General features: G+C 31.8%; 1 protein-coding gene across 7 annotated transcripts in view; it reads right to left on the bottom strand.

Moving 5' to 3' along the window:
• Nucleotides 1-11,197: 11,197 nt before the first annotated feature.
• The window catches only part of LOC143045774 (uncharacterized), a 40,587-nt gene continuing 31,092 nt past the window's right edge, over nucleotides 11,198-20,692 (bottom strand). For 6 of the 7 annotated variants that reach the window (XM_076218513.1, XM_076218510.1, XM_076218515.1 and 3 more), the window contains exons 3-8: nucleotides 18,554-18,858; nucleotides 17,965-18,021; nucleotides 14,768-14,917; nucleotides 13,095-13,775; nucleotides 12,255-12,386; nucleotides 11,198-11,938 (exon numbers count right to left, since the gene is read on the bottom strand). In XM_076218513.1, coding sequence (XP_076074628.1) covers nucleotides 12,277-12,386; nucleotides 13,095-13,775; nucleotides 14,768-14,917; nucleotides 17,965-18,021; nucleotides 18,554-18,858 — 1,303 coding nt within the window. In that variant the 3' untranslated portion in view covers nucleotides 11,198-11,938; nucleotides 12,255-12,276. The remainder of the gene's footprint in view (nucleotides 11,939-12,254; nucleotides 12,387-13,094; nucleotides 13,776-14,767; nucleotides 14,918-17,964; nucleotides 18,022-18,553; nucleotides 18,859-20,692) is intronic. The other variant, XM_076218516.1, reaches the window with a different exon arrangement.

Genomic DNA, 20,692 nt, shown 5'->3' with positions numbered 1-20,692 from the left:
TTTAGCGGCATGGGGAGGCAAGTATATGTTCCCCCATGTACGTAACACTCTTATCTGAAACAACTGGATCACTGGATTTCAACGAAACTTGCAGTTGGGGTGAATGCTTTTAAAAGGACTGTACTACAAATCTTTTAAACAATTTATAACACAATGTTTTTGATATATTCAGTGATGTTCGAGGCCTAAATATATTAAAAGATAATCGACAATCCTATATAAACATTCAGTAGAGCTGATCAGACCAAACTGGAGCTAAAGTATACTTGAAACAAATCCGAACAAGGTATCATATCTAATTGTATCTTTGCATAAGGGAGATTAAATTCCTAAACTTAAAAAGTAATTTCCACAATTGTGTATCAACAATTTTAAACACTAATTCTTTGTCAGGACCAAAAATACATGGCCACGCAATAACATACATTTTAATAAAAATACAATTACTTTGTTCATTTAAAATAACACAATATCCGTATTTTCACTGTACTGGACACTAGGTTGGTGATATAAAGCACTGTTCACTACAATCATCTTTTGGTTGGCTTCTTAGGTGAATGACAACATTATTTGTGATTTATTATTAAGAAAGTGTGGTAGGAGTGCCAATTGGACAATCATGAGGGTGGCACTTACTGCCATAAGAAGGTGCCCGCTACAAGCACACTTCAGTGAATCCCTATATAGTAAACCAAATTTTCCCACGAAAGGATCCGCATATGAAAGCAGTTCCAATTGACATAGTTTACTAAAAAATAATATGAAAGAGTTTAAACAAATATAACTTTTTCAATGCATATAATCAGGTGTGTGATTTTGTTCTTAAGAGCTTATAAGGCAAAGTGTTATATAGGGTAGAAAACAAATATGTTTTTGAACAGATTCAATATCACCAATATGAGTTGACCGCTGACGACCCTCGATAGCTATATAAGCGATATAACCATATATACAGATATACATAGAAAGTGAACTCGCGTACAATTGGAGTTATCTATTAGTATATATAGGAAGATGTGGTGTGAGTGCCAATGAGACAACTCTCCATCCAAATAACAATTTAAAAAAAGTAAACCATTATAGGTCAATGTACGGCCTTCAACACGGAGCCTTGGCTCACACCGAACAACAAGCTATAAAGGACCCCAAAATTACTAGTGTAAAACCATTCAAACGGGAAAACCAACGGTCTAATCTATATATATAAAAACGAGAAACGAGAAACACGTATAAATTACATAAACAAGCGACATCAACTGTACATCAGATTCCTGACTTAGGACAGGTGCAAACATTTGGATTAAACGTTTTAATGGACCCAAACCTTCTCCCTTTTTGAAACAATAGCATAACATCACAACATAGAAAAACACACATTAAAATATTAATTGGCAGGCTTAACTCAATCAAAAAACGTACATTATCTATGTCTGTTTAATTTCTTAAAAAAAAATAAAAATATATTTTAACCATCGTTTTTTGCTGTATAAGAATGATTTTTATGTGGATCGAATCAGCCAATCAAATAATTTACCTTTGTTTCACTTTCAATGTTGACATTCTTTTCCTTTAAATAACCGAACACGCACAATTCATGAGTTATCCATCTATATGTTAGGGGTTAACTTGAAGTTCGCTTGACTACGGATTCAATGAGGTCCAATTATTCACTTGCAAGTGAATAATTCATCACCAATGTCCTTAGCTTATCTTGACAAAATTGAACCTAGCTGCCAGAAGCGAATTATTATTTCACTATTTCACTATTATTAATGATTGAACAAAAACAAATCATACTTTAGATTTGTTATATATCTCATAGCTAGTGCCCCTTTAATTGGTTATTGTAAGAACAGTTTGGACCTTGCAGCCATAGTTGAGTAAACACATAACATAGGTATACAACTTAACTTTGCCTGAAAAAAATCTAATCAAACATTCGATTCAAAGTACAGTAAAACATAATGACGTACGCATTCTTTCCAGATAAAGTGCAAAATTATACGCCTGGTCTTTTTGAAGTTTTTACACCGACTAGGTTGGCTCGAGGTGCCACCAGTCTATTACCTAGCACTTTTGTTTTGACGTGACATATTATTGATATGTTTATTTTGTGTAGATTTACTGTTAATGAAACGTTGAATTATTCGAAACAATAAGTTTGTTTTATCCCCAGGCATATATTGCATAATGCATAACTATTTTTGTAATTCATTTTATAATGCTCTTTCAACTTCGTATTTAATTTGGCCTTTCATATGTTTCAATTCGAGTGCCACTGATAAGTTGCATGTAGACAAAACTTGCGTTTGAGAAACTTAAGTATGTATAAACTTGGTATCTTTCGTGAGTTTTACAACCAATGGGTCGATGCCACTGCTGGTGGACGTTTCGTACTCGTTGATATTCCAATCCCGTTAGTTTGTTTTCTCTGAATTTACTTTATATAGAATGTTAAATAATCGAAGAACCAAGATTTTTGTCTATCACCAAGCATATATTTCTTTAGTCGTATGTCGCACAATTTCACGGAATTTTCGATTTTAATGCACTTCGTTTTTGCTATTGCCTTCCACTTGTCTTGATTCAACCACCTGCAGATGTGAGTTTTATGCAGACAAATCGAACGTATATCGTGACATATAATCTGGTATATCTTTGTACTTGATGAGCTTTTAAGCTTTAAATTGTTAAATTCCACCACATCTTCATACAACTGACCAAAGTGAAACTAAAACAAAAGTTTTACCATGATGGCATAACCTTCATATTGTCTGTTAACTTTTTTCACAATTTTAATGGACATGGTGAGAGCTAGAGATTGGCATACTGAATAGAGCTCGTCCTTTGTTAAAGACTATAAGTTTGCCTTTTAAAATCTTTTTGTTTGTCTTTGGATTGCTGTCAAAAGGGTGTTTACCCTACATTTATTTTTATATGTGTTTGATTAAATTTTAGTCGGCATTTATAACACTTGAGATAGAAAGAATTTTTATATAAAACATATAACGAAATGAGGATAACGCACATGCAGTTATTAGATGTGTGTTGATAGTGTGTTTGTCAAAATAAAAATGTATGTAATATGGGGCATTATAACGCTAAAAGGTATCAACACTACAAATGAAATGACTGTATCAACAAAACGGATCGACTGGAAAATATCTACATTTTCCTGTCTTGGTACTGGCATTTTATCAAGTAATAAAATTAACGGTACCAATTTTCTTGCACCAGATGCGCATTTCGACAATACACGTCTCTTCAGTGATGCTCGTGGCCAAAATATTTGAAATCCAAAGCTTATATAAAAGATGAAGAGCTATAATCCAAAAAGTCCAAAAAGTATAGCCAAATCCGTGAAAGGAATCAGAGCTTTGCATGAGGGAGACACATTCCTTAATTTATAATAATTTCTATCATTTTGAAACAGCAAATTTTAATAACACAAAAAATCCGTATTCATGCCAGTACCGAAGTACTGGCTACTTGGCTGGTGATACCCTCGGGGACTAATAGTCCACCAGCAGAGACATCGACCCAGTGGTAGTAATACAATTAACGGTACCAATTATGACGGTTGAAACCTGGTTTTACAGCTATCTTATCCACTTGTATGACATTAGTTAACAGTTTTGTTGTATTGACAAAAATTTGTGAGCAACCCAAGCAGATATAGTTGATTAACATGACAACAATTAAAACCCAGGTAGCGGCAAAAATTGAGATAAAACACATCATAGATATAAAAGTTATATAAAACACAACTGACTAAAAAATCCAAACAAATTAAGAGTATAGTAAAACATAAGGACGTATTCAAACTTTCGGGACAAAACTTTATGTCCAGTACTTTTGGTAAGTTTTCACAACCACTGGGTCGATGCCATTATTAGTAGTTGTTTGGTCCACGAGGTATCAACAGTCCAGTATTTGACTTGAAATATTATTGATATGTTTATTTTGTTGTAATCAAAAAGTTGAATTATTCGAAACAATACACTTGATTTACCCGCAAGCTTTTTAAAGCATAAAGCGCAACTTTTTAATTAAAATATAAATCTCTGATGTCGTAATACTCGTTCTTTGGCGCAAGTACCGATTGATAGATATTTTTTGTATTTCTAGTTTATTATGGTCTTCAAATTCGTATTAGATTCGGCCTTTCAACTGTTTTGATTTGAGCGCCACTGAATAGTCGAATTTATACGTAACGTGCGTATGGCATGTATATGTTTTTGATCTTTAGTATATTTTACAACCAATGGGGCGATGCCACTGGTGGTAGACGTTTCGAACTCGTTGGTGTCCAAATCCCGGTAGTCATCACTCAATGTGACATGAGATATCATTGATATGTTTATTTTCTGTAAATTTACTGTTTTGTAAAATAAGAACAATTGAAATATTAAGGTTTTTCATCACATAGCATAGAATAGATTAGAAATACTTCATGCAACTTTTGGGAAATTTTGATTTTAATGCACTTCAAATTCGTTTTGGATTTTGCCTTCCATTTATTCATTTTCAAGTGCTATACTAAGGATCATTATACAGACAAATCTTACATGTTTGCCGTACCAAATAGAAAGTTTGTTATACCCTGGAACTTGAGGTGTTTTTAAGTTTAAAAAAGTTAAAATTCACCACATGTTCACATGACTGACCAAGGTCAGAAACTACGCCAGTTGTTGTTTATAAGTAAACAGTATAAATGCACAATTTTTTCAATCTAATTAAAATATAAATATCTGATGTCGTTATACTTGTTCTTCGACGCAGATTACGATTGATAGATATTATTGTATAGTTTCCTGTTTATAATGCATTTCAACTTCGTATTAGATGCAGCCTTTTAACAATTTTAATTCGAGGGCGCCACTGATTAGTATGAAGACGAAACATGAGTCTAGCAAATAAAATTATGCATAAGCTTTATTTATTTGATGAATTTTACAACCAATAGGTCGATGCCACTGATGGTAGACGTTTCGTACTCGTTGGTATCCCCATCCCGGTAGTTAGCACTCATGGGTTTACATTAAATATCATTGGTATGTGTATTTTCTGAAAATTAACTGTTTTAATAAAATAAGTAAAATTGAAACAAGAAGGTTGACTATTCCTTGGCATTGAGTAACTTAGTCGTATTTTGCACAATTTTACGAAATTGTTTTTCTTTAATACACTTAAACTTCGTATTAATTTTTGATTCGAGCAATATTTAGACGAATAGCGTATCTGGCAAACTAAATGTTAAGGCTGGTATATTTCATAAGTTTCTAAAAAGGAATAGAGTGCTGAAAAATGATTGATTTAAGTTTAAAGCAACTATGTCTACACTATTTAATTTGTTTTACAGTTTGATTTAGAAAAAAACGACATAGCTAGATCATACAGTTTATCATATAATTACTAACACAATTCTGTATAAATATTCTTGTAATTGTAATAAAAAAAAACATCAAATGACATAGTTACAAACTTGATCTTGAACAGTATCAAATATTTTAGAAATTTACCTGTGACGTCACTTTTGTTGTGTTGACCCAGTCGTCTGTTTTGTGTGCTGTCCTATGTTGTTTTACGATTTAGATTTGATTATGTGGTTAGCATGTCAAAATGTAGTGATCGAGACTAGTCAAAATGTAGTGATCGGGACTAGTCAAAATGTAGTGATCGAGACTAGTCAAAATGTACTGGTAGTTTTTATTGTTTATTTGTATATTTCTCTGTCCTGAATGTTCTTGCATTTATATATATTTGTTCTGTATTCCTGTCATGTAATGATGTCATTTTAGTGTTATTTTTAACATTGCCATGAAAGTGCGATGTTGGGATAGCCACAAAACCAGGTTCAATCCACATTTTGTTCTTAAAATGTCCTGTACCAAGTGAGATAATTGGCAGTTGTTATATTATAGTTCGTTTCTCTGTGTGTTGCATTGTCGTTTGTTTTTTGTTCACTTCAGTATTTCTGTTGTTTCGTTGTTTAACTCTTATAGTTGATGTGTTTCTCTAGGTTTTAGTTTGTAAACCGGATTTGTTTTTGTCTCAATCGATTTATGACTTTCGAACAGCTGTATAATACTGTTGCCTTTATTTATCCACCACATGCTCATTTGGCTGTCAACCCACCGTGTGTACTTTAAATGTCCTGTACTAAGTCAGGAATATGATAGTTATTATAAAATATTCCGTTTCTATGTATGCATATGTTCGTGTTTCTTATTGTTGCAGTTAGGTGTTTCTTTTGTTCCGTTGTTTTCTTCTTATAGTTGATGTGTTTCCCTCGGCTTTAGTTCGTAACACGTATTTGTTTTCGTTTAATCGATTTAGGACTATTTAACAGCGTAATACCACCGTTGCCTTAATTTGACACACGACGGAAATACAGTTCTCTTTAACGGTTGATAGCGATTGCAGAATTCATTCATGGCTATGAAATGCAAAGAAGTGATTACAGCAGCTTTAGTTTTTGCGTGATGAAAGGTACGTTCGTCGAGATACAGTATGTTATCAAACATTTGACTCTTAAAAACGCAGCTTGACAGATACTTCCACCAATATCTGCATTAATTCAGATCAAATGTTCTTTCGAAATAATTCATTCTTTTTTCATATTGTCCTGATATTTCTGCGACATTTTTTGTTTTACTGTGTTATTTAGTATTATATTATTAAAATGCTTGTTAAGTTTGTTTTGTTTTCTCTTACTTCTAAATAAGAATACAATGCTTTCTTTGATGATATATCACCATCTTCTACATCTGTTTTTTATTTGAGTCCCGGTAAATTAGTCAGGCGTACCAAAAAATACAAAAAAATACAAAAATACTTCAAGGTAATAAAAAAATGATCAAGTCTATAAAAACCTGAAAAATAATAGCCAGACTATAACAACCAACGGATTGACTGGAAAATATCTGCCATATTCCTCACTTGGTACTGCCATTTAACCAAGAAAATGGTGGTTTGAACCTGGTGTCATAGCTATCTTATCCTCCCGCTTGTATGACAGTTGTTTACAGCAACCCAAACAGACATAATTTGTTAACGAGACAAATTGATGATTGGGACCAAGACGTACAGCAGCCAAAACTGAATAAACACACAACATAGATATACAACTGACCAAAAAGTAAAAAAAAACATACAATTAAAAGTACAGTAAAACATAAAGACGCATACAGAATTTACAGATATAGTACAACCCTATAAGCGTAGTATTTTTGGTAAGTTTTTACAACAGCTGGGTCGATGACATTACTAGTTGATGTTTAGTGCCTGAGGTATTAAAAGTCCAGTAGTTAGCACTTTTGTTTTGACATAAAATATTACTGATATGTTAATTAAAAAGTTGAATTATTGGAAACGCAAAGTTTGATTTACCCCTAATATAAGCGTTTATTTCATAATGAGCATTTTTTTCGATCTGATTAAAATATAAATCACTGATTTTGTTATACTTGTACTTCGACGCAAATTACGATTGCTCCATATTTTAATAGGATTGCACCTTTTTGTGCTTCTTTGTTATATTTGTTTGTTTTTATAGTGATTAAGGTGATAACATAATGTTGACTGCTGTACCCCTATTTTTGACATTTTTACCCATTGTGTCTGTTCCATCTTCTACATCTGTTTTTTATTTGAGTCCCGGTAAATTAGTCAGGCGTACCAAAAAATACAAAAAAATACAAAAATACTTCAAGGTAATAAAAAAATGATCAAGTCTATAAAAACCTGAAAAATAATAGCCAGACTATAACAACCAACGGATTGACTGGAAAATATCTGCCATATTCCTCACTTGGTACTGCCATTTAACCAAGAAAATGGTGGTTTGAACCTGGTATCATAGCTATCTTATCCTTCCGCTTGTATGACAGTTGTTTACAGCAACCCAAACAGACATAATTTGTTAACGAGACAAATTGATGATTGGGACCAAGACGTACAGCAGCCAAAACTGAATAAACACACAACATAGATATACAACTGACCAAAAAGTAAACAAAAACATACAATTAAAAGTACAGTAAAACATAAAGACGCATACAGAATTTACAGATATAGTACAACCCTATAAGCGTAGTATTTTTGGTAAGTTTTTACAACAGCTGGGTCGATGACATTACTAGTTGATGTTTAGTGCCTGAGGTATTAAAAGTCCAGTAGTTAGCACTTTTGTTTTGACATAAAATATTACTGATATGTTAATTAAAAAGTTGAATTATTGTAAACGCAAAGTTTGATTTACCCCTAATATAAGCGTTTATTTCATAATGAGCATTTTTTTCGATCTGATTAAAATATAAATCACTGATTTTGTTATACTTGTACTTCGACGCAAATTACGATTGCTCCATATTTTAATAGGATTGCACCTTTTTGTGCTTCTTTGTTATATTTGTTTGTTTTTATAGTGATTAAGGTGATAACATAATGTTGACTGCTGTACCCCTATTTTTGACATTTTTACCCATTGTGTCTGTTCCATCTTCTACATCTGTTTTTTATTTGAGTCCCGGTAAATTAGTCAGGCGTACCAAAAAATACAAAAAAATACAAAAATACTTAAAGGTAATAAAAAAATGATCAAGTCTATAAAAACCTGAAAAATAATAGCCAGACTATAACAACCAACGGATTGACTGGAAAATATCTGCCATATTCCTCACTTGGTACTGCCATTTAACCAAGAAAATGGTGGTTTGAACCTGGTGTCATAGCTATCTTATCCTTCCGCTTGTATGACAGTTGTTTACAGCAACCCAAACAGACATAATTTGTTAACGAGACAAATTGATGATTGGGACCAAGACGTACAGCAGCCAAAACTGAATAAACACACAACATAGATATACAACTGACCAAAAAGTAAAAAAAAACATACAATTAAAAGTACAGTAAAACATAAAGACGCATACAGAATTTACAGATATAGTACAACCCTATAAGCGTAGTATTTTTGGTAAGTTTTTACAACAGCTGGGTCGATGACATTACTAGTTGATGTTTAGTGCCTGAGGTATTAAAAGTCCAGTAGTTAGCACTTTTGTTTTGACATAAAATATTACTGATATGTTAATTAAAAAGTTGAATTATTGGAAACGCAAAGTTTGATTTACCCCTAATATAAGCGTTTATTTCATAATGAGCATTTTTTTCGATCTGATTAAAATATAAATCACTGATTTTGTTATACTTGTACTTCGACGCAAATTACGATTGCTCCATATTTTAATAGGATTGCACCTTTTTGTGCTTCTTTGTTATATTTGTTTGTTTTTATAGTGATTAAGGTGATAACATAATGTTGACTGCTGTACCCCTATTTTTGACATTTTTACCCATTGTGTCTGTTCCATCTTCTACATCTGTTTTTTATTTGAGTCCCGGTAAATTAGTCAGGCGTACCAAAAAATACAAAAAAATACAAAAATACTTCAAGGTAATAAAAACATGATCAAGTCTATAAAAACCTGAAAAATAATAGCCAGACTATAACAACCAACGGATTGACTGGAAAATATCTGCCATATTCCTCACTTGGTACTGCCATTTAACCAAGAAAATGGTGGTTTGAACCTGGTGTCATAGCTATCTTATCCTTCCGCTTGTATGACAGTTGTTTACAGCAACCCAAACAGACATAATTTGTTAACGAGACAAATTGATGATTGGGACCAAGACGTACAGCAACCAAAACTGAGTAAACACACAACATAGATATACAACTGACCAAAAAGTAAAAAAAAACATACAATTAAAAGTACAGTAAAACATAAAGACGCATACAGAATTTACAGATATAGTACAACCCTATAAGCGTAGTATTTTTGGTAAGTTTTTACAACAGCTGGGTCGATGACATTACTAGTTGATGTTTAGTGCCTGAGGTATTAAAAGTCCAGTAGTTAGCACTTTTGTTTTGACATAAAATATTACTGATATGTTAATTAAAAAGTTGAATTATTGGAAACGCAAAGTTTGATTTACCCCTAATATAAGCGTTTATTTCATAATGAGCATTTTTTTCGATCTGATTAAAATATAAATCACTGATTTTGTTATACTTGTACTTCGACGCAAATTACGATTGCTCCATATTTTAATAGGATTGCACCTTTTTGTGCTTCTTTGTTATATTTGTTTGTTTTTATAGTGATTAAGATGATAACATAATGTTGACTGCTGTACCCCTATTTTTGACATTTTTACCCATTGTGTCTGTTAATTTCATCCATGTCAATATAATCTGTGGAATTTGATGCGACTGTCATACAAGTGAGGGGTTTATCTAGCTACAAACCCAGATTCAATCAACCATTTTCTACATAAGATAATGCATGTACCAAGTTAGGAATAGGACAGTTGTAATCCATTCGTTTGATGTGTTTGAGCTTTTGATTTTGTCTTTTGATTAGGGACTTTCGTTTTTGAATTTTCTTCGGAGTTCAGTATTTTTGTGATTTTACTTGTTGTTTCGTATTATTTGGTAACCCAATCCCAGTAGTCACACGCGTGTGTTGATATGAAATATTATTGACATGTTTATTTTTGTATATTTATCGTTTTATGAAATGAGAATAATTGAAACATCAAGCCGGGTTTATTATCCCCTGTCGTAGATTAATTTAGTCATATTTTGCACATTTTTTTTTCGAAATTCTTGATGTATAATGTCCTTCAACTTATATGTAAACGAATCGCGTCTCTGGCAAACTAAATATTAAGGCTGGTATCTTTCATAAAGTTTGAAAGGGAGCAGACTACTTAAAGATTGTTAAAATCATTGCATGCTCATCTGACTGTCCATGGTCAGGAACACTGTCCAAGATTAGGAACATCATCAGTGGTTGTTTAGTTATAAGGGACATTATAACGCTAAATAAATATCAACGCTGTAAAAGGAATGACAAGTAAACACTATAAAATATAAACGACGGTCGAGTATTATGGTAAAGGACTATTAAAAGTTCATTAAAAATGTAACGCTTAAAAAAATATAATGGAAAATAAATTACCATGCAATTTTCTACATTAAAGCCTGTAATCAACAAGGGAAAAAAAACATATTTTTTTCACAATATATCGGTCTAAAATAATGCAAACAAGTTAAGGTGAGTATTAAGTTACATATGATTTTTTTTTATATAAAATCGAATGTGAAATAGAGCAAATAAATACATCAGTTTTAATATTTTATTTGTATATTATGACAAAGTTAATAAATAATGATACAATACATAGGAGTATTACAAATTTTGATTTTCATTCTTATAACAAATATAGATATATTTATTGTACCCATGTACAAAAATAATGCTGACGGTTTATTATAATGTGCACATGGCTGCTTTCGTTGTTTAAGTATGAACGACAGTTTGCATAACATAAAGGATTTCAATTAAAAGAAATGCGTCCAATTGAAAATTAACCTTCAAATTGTCCATGGACTATTTTAAACAATGCTCACTCCTACGGAGTGTTCGATTATTTGCATATTATTCGTGAAATAAAACACTAGAACGAAAAAACCAACTAAGGCAACAAAAGATTATACATATATAATAGTTACATATGGCACTTAATCGATAATATTGATGGCAATATGATATGTTAGAAGCTGTAGATGAAATCCTGAGGTTACTGATTATTAATTGATTAAAAAAATAGGCTTATGCTTCACCGGGCAACGATTGGAATCTTGAATCAATATATGTATAACATGTAAAAACGATTCTTTGGTGAACTTATTGCGTTGTGTATTTCCAATTGCAGTACCCGTATAGTATTATGTATATAATATGACTGAACGATTATAGTACGCCGTTTGTCCTTCACATCTTCTAGTGCTTATAGCACGTGCACTTTCTCATCTGTTTGGCTGGTATTTTGACTCAGTCATATAATGACCTAGCTATGTTGTCTGAAATAAAAAAAAATGAAAATGATTTTAAACAGTTTTGAACATTAACTAAAACGGTTTAATTAATTCAGTTGAGGTTAGTTGCGCATTTAAAGTGTTGAGGTTGTTTCTGAAAGCTACGGTGATTGGGTATCGCACAGTTAGAAATATATTGTTTGTATGATTTAAAAGATGGTTCCGAAAACAAATGTAAAGTTGCTTATTTTAAACGTCTCAAGTTGGAAGAAAAATTATACAATGAAACTCTTTTAAAAGTTTTTGTTTGGACTTGTAAATGTATGAAAACAGCTACATTTAACAAATTATCTTTTTTTACCTCAATGATCACCAAAATTTCTTCATGTGTCGAACGGTAGGGGTGACTGTTGTCTGCTGTCTGCAAACACTGTTTCATCCTCATCAGACACGTAATTGTCCAGGAAGTCAAATGCTGCAGACACCTGCTTTCCTAAAATGTTCAAAGAGAGGAAATTCCTTTACAAATGTACAGCTAATATAATAATAAGTAAGAATTTTAAATATCAGCTGTGGTTAAATGTCACAGTTCACTATAAGTAACTTCATTAAGAATATTTGTCAGTTATTTTTTTCTAAATTATACTAATCTAAAATCAATTTTGTGTTTTATTTAACTTCACCCAAAGTTAGTAAAGAGACAATAAAATTCCTGTGTGAATATCATTGATGGTGAGGGCTGTGCTACACATCACATTTCGGAATCAAGGTTTTGATGCTCAGCAGCTTGGAAAGTAATGTGAGTTAACTGAAGAGTTTGTAAATTGATTTTACAAAAGTGGTCTTTACGAAATGGCTGTCTTTTAAATGAAGGTTCCTGCTGATGGTAATTTGAGTAAAGTGTACAATCATCAATCTGAACAAAAAGTTTTATTTTGGTTATAAAACCTTGTTACCTTTCTTTATAATCCTTTATAACAATTGCCTGGTATGTGATAAAATCAAAAGTGACTATTACATCTTATAATATTGAGTCATTGACACGGATACATTTATATATACTAAAATATAAATGTTATCAAATATCATTTTTTCAGCTTAAAATATGCTATTGTCTGGTGACATTTTTTCATTAAATTCAAATAAAATAGGTCAGTATTTTGTTGAGAGTGATTAATGAAGACAGGATGTTACAACATACCATCTGTGTTACTTTCACGCTTCTCTAAACGTTTATGCACATGTCCGCCATCTCTTCTTTCATTTTCTAAGTAAGCTGAATTTGTATATCCGTTAGTTTTATTTTCAGTCGGTTTGTTATGATGACTCTCTGTTTTATGTGGATAATTTCCATCATATTGATAACGTTTTACTGTGATATCGTCAGTACCATCGTCATTTATATCACTAGGGAGGTCCAACTTCAAATCGTCATTAACGGGCCACTTTTTAGAAATTGGTTCTGGATCTGAAGTCCTCCCTTGCATAGCTCTAATTTTGGCACTATCTGTTGCACATTCCGACAGCTCTGTGTCATGAATATCTATTGTTGCTGTTTGTTCGGAAATTTCTTTCCGCGGTCTCTGTTCTTTTGTCTGAAGAATATATGGTTGTTTTTGTTGCCTATGAACATCAGCAGATGTCGCCCTGTCGGGGACTGGCGGTCTATCGGAAGGTCTATCTAACCTTTCTATACTTCTATTTCTTCTATCTTCCATCGGTGATCCTCGTCTTTTCTCTTTCTTCTTTCGTTTCGTTCCTGTCAAATCACTATGTGTTCTTTTCACTTTCTTTCCACGACGTTGGTCATCCGAGGTGTCTCTGTAAGGATCGTAAATATACTCATGACCCTCTGGATATTCCACAAGCATTGCACGTGAATCTGAAAATATAATACATTTGTAGTTTTGAACGTGTATATTCGTTTTAATTGTCAAGACTAGTGACACAAAGTGTGATGATTATTTTGTATTTGTTAAGGTCTAGCTGATTATTTTGAATGCAAATGGAATTATTTGTTGTGTAAAGTAATTGCTGCAAATTGAAATTCTCGAAAAAAATGTAGTTGTTTATTGAAATCATATGAAGATCGACTATATAATGATGAAGCATATTAGGTTAAAGTAAGAGCCTACTTGCTGCTAACATAAAATATTGTACCATCAGCTTATAAGTCCGTTTTTTTTTTTTTTTGGTACTGATATGATTTATAACATACCTTTCTGAAATTATATGTTTAGATATTTAGAAATCATTAAGAAACTAACACTCTGGGGCAAATTCGGCCTTAGATGGACTTGGCTATTATTTGTACGTCACTATTGGTCATATACCTCTTGAATTGTTTCGGTACTTGTACATTCTTGGGTTTTAATTTTTGTCTTTGGTCGTAGCCGTATGGTGAAGGCGAATCAAAGAAATGTTTCAAACGCATGAAATTTATAAAGCACAAGCATAATTTTTCATTTGTTTTGTCAATAGAAAATCACTTTACCTATACAATAAATCATCAAATAATTGATTACTTATAAAAGAAGGACGAAAGATACCAAAGGGACAGTCAAACTCATAAATCTAAAACAAACTGACAACGCCATGGCAAAAAATAAAAAAGACAAACAAACAACAGCACATGACACAACATAGAAAACTAAAGAATAAACAACACGAACCCCACCAAAAAACTAGGGGTGATCTCAGGTGCTCCGGAAGAGTAACATGGCAGATCCTGCTCCAAATGTATAATATAGATGTAAAACAAAAGCAAAACTCGTTCCACATTTTGAAATCCAATCTAAATGCGATTTCTTAAATATATATAGTTTTGTAATTAAATATACAGTGTTTGATATGAATTTGTGTCAATTAACCAACCTCTACTGCTCTGTGATGGATATGGGGGATAGCCTCCATACATATTGAGGTAACTGTTACTTCGTGGCAAGGCATATGGCTCATAATAATTATAAGGGTTGCTATGGTATAGATGCATATTTCCACTTGTATAAACTGGATGACCTCTACCTGAAAAAAATTAATATAAATTTCAATGTTTTGGTCTAAAATGGTGCATGGTCTGGAGATATTTAAAATAGTCTTGATAAAAAGAAACAAGAATGCACACTGGTGCTTAATCAGTTTTGTTTTCTTGTCTGAATTTGTTTTTTTTATGTATTTATATCCAAAAAAAAACTTAAACTGAAAGAAAAATTGTTTGATGTTGAAATAATATTCCACTTCTGTTTTTCTTTATAGGGGGGGGGGGGGTCTTTATAGTATGTATCGAGTAAAATTGGTACATATTTGTGCATATTATATCAATTTTTCAAAATAGTCCCACATGATAAAATACTAAGAAATGATCATTAAAATTATCTGAATGGCGATTTGTGTATATTAAAAGGGTGTTTGCGCTTTTGTAAATGGATTTTTGCGCTTTTTTAAATGGATATTTGCGCTTCAATTCAAAGGGCAAGAAGACCTTGAACTTGTTTTAAAAGTTTATACCTGGAAGTCATCTAAACTTGTTACTAGTATTTCCTATATAATCTCGATGCATAAATATAGTTTTGTCCTTTAGTAAGGAGTTGGATCTTTCAACATGCGTCGATCTTTTTCAAAACAAATAAATATCCCAGTGATAATAAGTGATAAATTCAATTCAGCAGACATTCTGAATGTCAACAACAATATTTAAGTGCAGTCTCCACCAAGTCGGATACATGATTGATTAATAGGTGTATGCTGAATGTCCATTGGCAAATATGTCATGCCTAATCAGGACGAGGTGTCGGATACAACTGACATTAAATCAAATATATTAGACTGTATGTCTAAACGTCTGTTCGTGCAGGTATTAAAGGTAAACATATGATTTGAAACGAAGCAAGGAGGGACGACAGTAATCAATCCTAGAAAACAGATGTACTTTGAATTAATAGAATGTTCTACTTTTATAAATAAAAAACAAATAAAAAAACATCGAAAATCTATTGTTGCATATTAGTTTTTAAAAAAAGTAGTTCGTATAACTTTCAATGGAACAAATCGTATAAACTGTTCAACCAAAAATGATTTCACTTTAAGATAATAACAAGAATGTGTCCCTAATACACGGATCTCTCGCACTATCATTTTCTATGTTCAGTGGACCGTTAAATTAGGGTAAAAACTCTAATTTGGCATTAAAATTAGAAAGATCATATCATAGGGAACATGTGTACTAAGTTTCAAGTTGATTGGACTTCAACTTCATCAAAAACTACCTTGAATAAAAACTTTAACCTGAACCGAGACGAACGGACGGACGAACGAACGGACCCACAGACCAGAAAACATAATGCCCCTCTACTATCGTAGGTGGGGCATAAAACATTGATTGTTTTCTTATTTCAAGGAGGTCTGAAGAAGTTATTCGAATTTCATAATTAAAGTTTAAAAATGTAGTTTAAACAATTCTCTTTTTTTATGTCCTGGATTCTTTCTTAAGGTGGCTCGTGGGTACAAAAATTTCAGCAAAAAATTTAACCTTTATTTTTTATTACAAATTTTATTTATTACACTATTAGTTATTACTTGATGATATGGTAAAAAATCAACCCAAAAAATCGATTCGGTTTGGCCCCAGATGACTTTTAAAATGTCTATATCATTGAAAAAGCTCCAAATTATCTCCCTTTGTGCAAAAATGCCATTTTTTGGCATTAAATTTGAAATATCTTTTTAACTCATCGGTGACCTATATTTTTTATTATTGTTTTCATAAGCTGTACATAAACTAAATAATTGTAAAATTTAATCGATTTCTGTAATTATAATTTTTTATAGGTTATTTTTTTATTTCGATATTACCTCTATTTCTCCTAAAAAAGGACATTAACAAAAACGTATACTTCTTCCGGAGGCAGATTGTGAGCTTAAATGAACGGTGACCCCATTTTTTTATTTCATTTTTCTTTTAAGTATATGATAAAGTTCATTTATAAAAAAATATAGCGAAATCCTATATTAGAAAAAAAAAATTGATTTATACCCAGGAGCCCCCTTAAAGGTTTTTTTCAATAACTGCCAAAATCATAAATTGGGACTTTGTGTCTTGTTTTTTTAAGTATTTGTTTTTGTGTTCGTGCTTATCTGATGAACGAAACATTTTTCAGTTAATGTTGTTGCTGGGTTTTTTTTTTTATTGTTTTGCTTTTGTCAACCCTTAAAACTTACAGTGCAAAATGTGATTTTCTCATTGTTGAAGGCGTACAGTGACCAGTAATTGTCTGCATCCTCAACATTTGGTCTTTACCTATTGTCTCACTTGCAGTCATTCCTCATAACCTTGTTTCTCATGATATTGATTTGTATCATTATAATATGCTTTAAAATGTGTCGCGTTGATATGCACAGGATTGATGTAAATGAGAATGCACCCTACAGACCAAATCTAATATCCAATGTGACTTATTACCAACACCAGGTGACATTAGGCCAAATGTACATACTAAATGTTTAGTGAGTCAATACTTATGACTGTTCTGACACAATTCTGTATGAGTTAACCATTTAATATCTCGTAGTAATAAAGGCATAAATATTCTCAATTGGTCTTAATACTTACTATCTCGTGATATAAATGTACTTAAATTACCTTGAAATAATTCGTTTATTCATTTATTACGAATTAATGTAAATAATGGCGCATTAATTTATGTACTTATTTCACTCGAATGACCATATCACCTGCATAGTGTATCTTAAGTACATTTACAACCCCAAAGCTAACAATTAGTATGTCATAAAGATGTAGACAGTGATATATTCAAATGTAAAAGTGTGCTCATCTTGGCTTGAAGTGTCTGGACAATGTCTTTAACATGCGGTTAACTTTGTTATTAATAAAATTCAACAGAAAGTTACAAACCAAACAAAAGAATTAACGTTTGTGCAATCTTCTAAAAATATAATGTTGAATTAAATTTTGTATAAATCAAATCTAAATTTTAGTGTCTGCGAATAAATCACCCTTGCTACACAGCAAAAAAAAAACCAAACAAACATAAAACAAAACTACAAAGTTTTACCGAGCATTTCCAAGTCTGTACCATAGCTTTTGGATCGATATGTAATATATCTTATGTCTGTATAATTAGTGATACATAAAAATAACTGTTCTTGACATTAAAAAACATTCTTAATTTGTGGTTTAGAAGTTTTACAAAAATACGGAAACCAGATATAACATATATGTACAAATATATATACAATGTATTTACAACGATAAACTGCAAGTAAAACATGTATTTTAAGCAATAAAATGCATTCTTAGAAATTTGCAAATAACATTTTTTTTTTATAAATATCTTTATGATTTCTTTAGATCAGATTACAAAAAGACTATCTTTATATCCGTTCACATATATATAAATATCTTCAGTACTACTTTTAACTTAATTAAAAGATAACTAGACAAAACCTATATTAAGTATATCTGTTAATACGATAAACACTATTATTTTTTAGATAGTATAAAAGTAAATCCGTAATACGATTATGATGACTTAATAAGCTTCTTACAATCTTCAATTAAAACCTATCTTTAATTTTTCAAGTCATTGCACGAAACACTTAAAAGCATATCCTGCCCAAAAACGACATGACACGACAACTTACTCTGATGAAGTCGTTCCTCCGACGTTGTTCTCTGCAGAGAAGAACTTCTTTTCCCGTGTCGATCCCTCTCTCTGTCTCTATCTCTATCCCCATAGTGATAGTTGGCTTGAGGTGGACCAGCATACATACTTGGAGTTCCTCCCATCCATAATCCGTTACTTCCTACTTTCGGAAGTCTGTTTTCAGCATTTCTCGGATCCACCCGTGGATCTACGCCATTTAAAGTGCTATGTTTACTAGAATCGTTTCCCGATTGAAGAGGTTGAAAACGTCTATTATTATTTTTCTTTGGTTCTTTTTTCCGTCTGAAAAGAAAACATAAAGAAACTGAACTTGGTTCATTCTAAACTTCTGTTTTGTTTCATGTATTCTGGTGTTTTTCAACTGGCAACTAAAGTCATAACTTTTTATCATTTTATTATCTACTGCAGTTTGCATACTTAAATAAGTCTTATAATATAAGAAATACTATATGCACGGAGAAAGCTTCATACAATAACTGCGGGTATTCAGTGATCAATCTTAAAGTAGGATGATTATAAGTGATAATTTTCTAAATTCCATAAAAAAAAGTTACTTGATAAATTAAATCTCTTCTTCTTTCAAACAAGAATTCTAGTATACAGTCTTTACTTTCTGATGTACAGTATAGTTGACGTTTGTTTATGTAATTTATAAGTGTTTCTCGTTTGTTTTTTTTATATAGATAAGACTGTTGATTTTTCCGTTTGAATGGTTTTACACTAGTAATTTTGGGGCCCTTTATACATGTGTAGCTTGCTGTTCGGTGTGAGCCAAGGCTCCGTGTTGAAGGCCGTACATTGACCTATAATGGTTTACTTTTATAAATTGTTATTTGGATGGAGAGTTGTCTCATTGGCACTCACACCACATCTTCCTATATCTATTTACTTTCATTTGGTGACGAAAACCTAACTGGTATTCCAATATAAACCTCGGCTATACCTGACATATTTGATTTCATACTCGAAGAATAAACTAACTATATTTGTTTTAATCACAGCCACAGTCGGAGACCACATTGTTAGACATTAGTTGTTCAAATTTATTTAACGTGGCACACAAACCAGAATGGACAAGGCAATTTGGAAAATGTTATAATGCCATAGTGTTAATATAGGACAGTCAAAGAGGTTGTCCTTTTTCATGCTCAACACTAACTGCTGATGCGACAAGCAGCTTAGAACACTGACAGCAACGATAACAAATTACAAGTTTTTACTAAATGGAGTTTTTTTAAGGAGTATAGGGGCAATTTCCCCTGAATTTATTTCAAACCCTGGTCATTTTTAAAAAGTCTTTCTATCTTTACTAAAACTCGAAGTATCCCAGCAAATTATGTGTACCTGGTGGTTCTAACATTATCTTGACTTATTCCAAAACTAGTCATCAAATCAAAAACTCCCGAAGAATGCCAAAGACCGAAATTTGAGAGATTTGTATCAAAAAGCCTTGAACAGCAACATGAAGGGCTAAATAATGTTATGATATATGCTCTCTATAATGTTCAATTTAAAGAATAATTTGACAATTTTTAGATTTTTGACGTGTGAGTGAAACAAACACAGTGAAATTGGCCCTACTCATTTAATAGTTTATATTTATCAATGCGAAAAGCATTTATTTGCTGCAAGACTATACAAATCCTTGATTTATACTGCAAAGTCAATTCTATTTCTATCTCAAATCAAACTACACTCTGTATGCCACTTACTTCCAATATGGACTAAGATATCTTTCATTTACATATGTAACGATTTGAATTCCAAAGAAGGGTATTGGTAAACCAAAATTATACATAGTATACATTGAGGATCATTGAGATGTCTCTTTTGTTTTTATGATAATGACATTCATTCGTGTAAACCATTTAAACAAATTGGTTAAATTTTCATATAGTTTAATCAATCTACATTTATATAAATATTAATGCTTAGTTTAGTAATTTAACATGACAGATCCTGACAAAACAATTCGTGGCCATTCATAATCGTGAATAATCTATCCAACATATACCAATTTGTCTTCAGCAAATTTACATAAAAAGTTAAAAATGTTTACAATATGATGAAAGCCAGAGGCTCTCTGAACACAATTGTTCATAATTTTACGAAAATA

The sequence above is a fragment of the Mytilus galloprovincialis genome, chromosome 9 (assembly GCF_965363235.1).
Source record: "Mytilus galloprovincialis chromosome 9, xbMytGall1.hap1.1, whole genome shotgun sequence".
Classification (NCBI taxonomy): domain Eukaryota; kingdom Metazoa; phylum Mollusca; class Bivalvia; order Mytilida; family Mytilidae; genus Mytilus; species Mytilus galloprovincialis.
The sequence above is the reverse complement of the archived record's forward strand: the minus strand, read 5'-3'. Positions and strand labels throughout refer to the sequence as shown.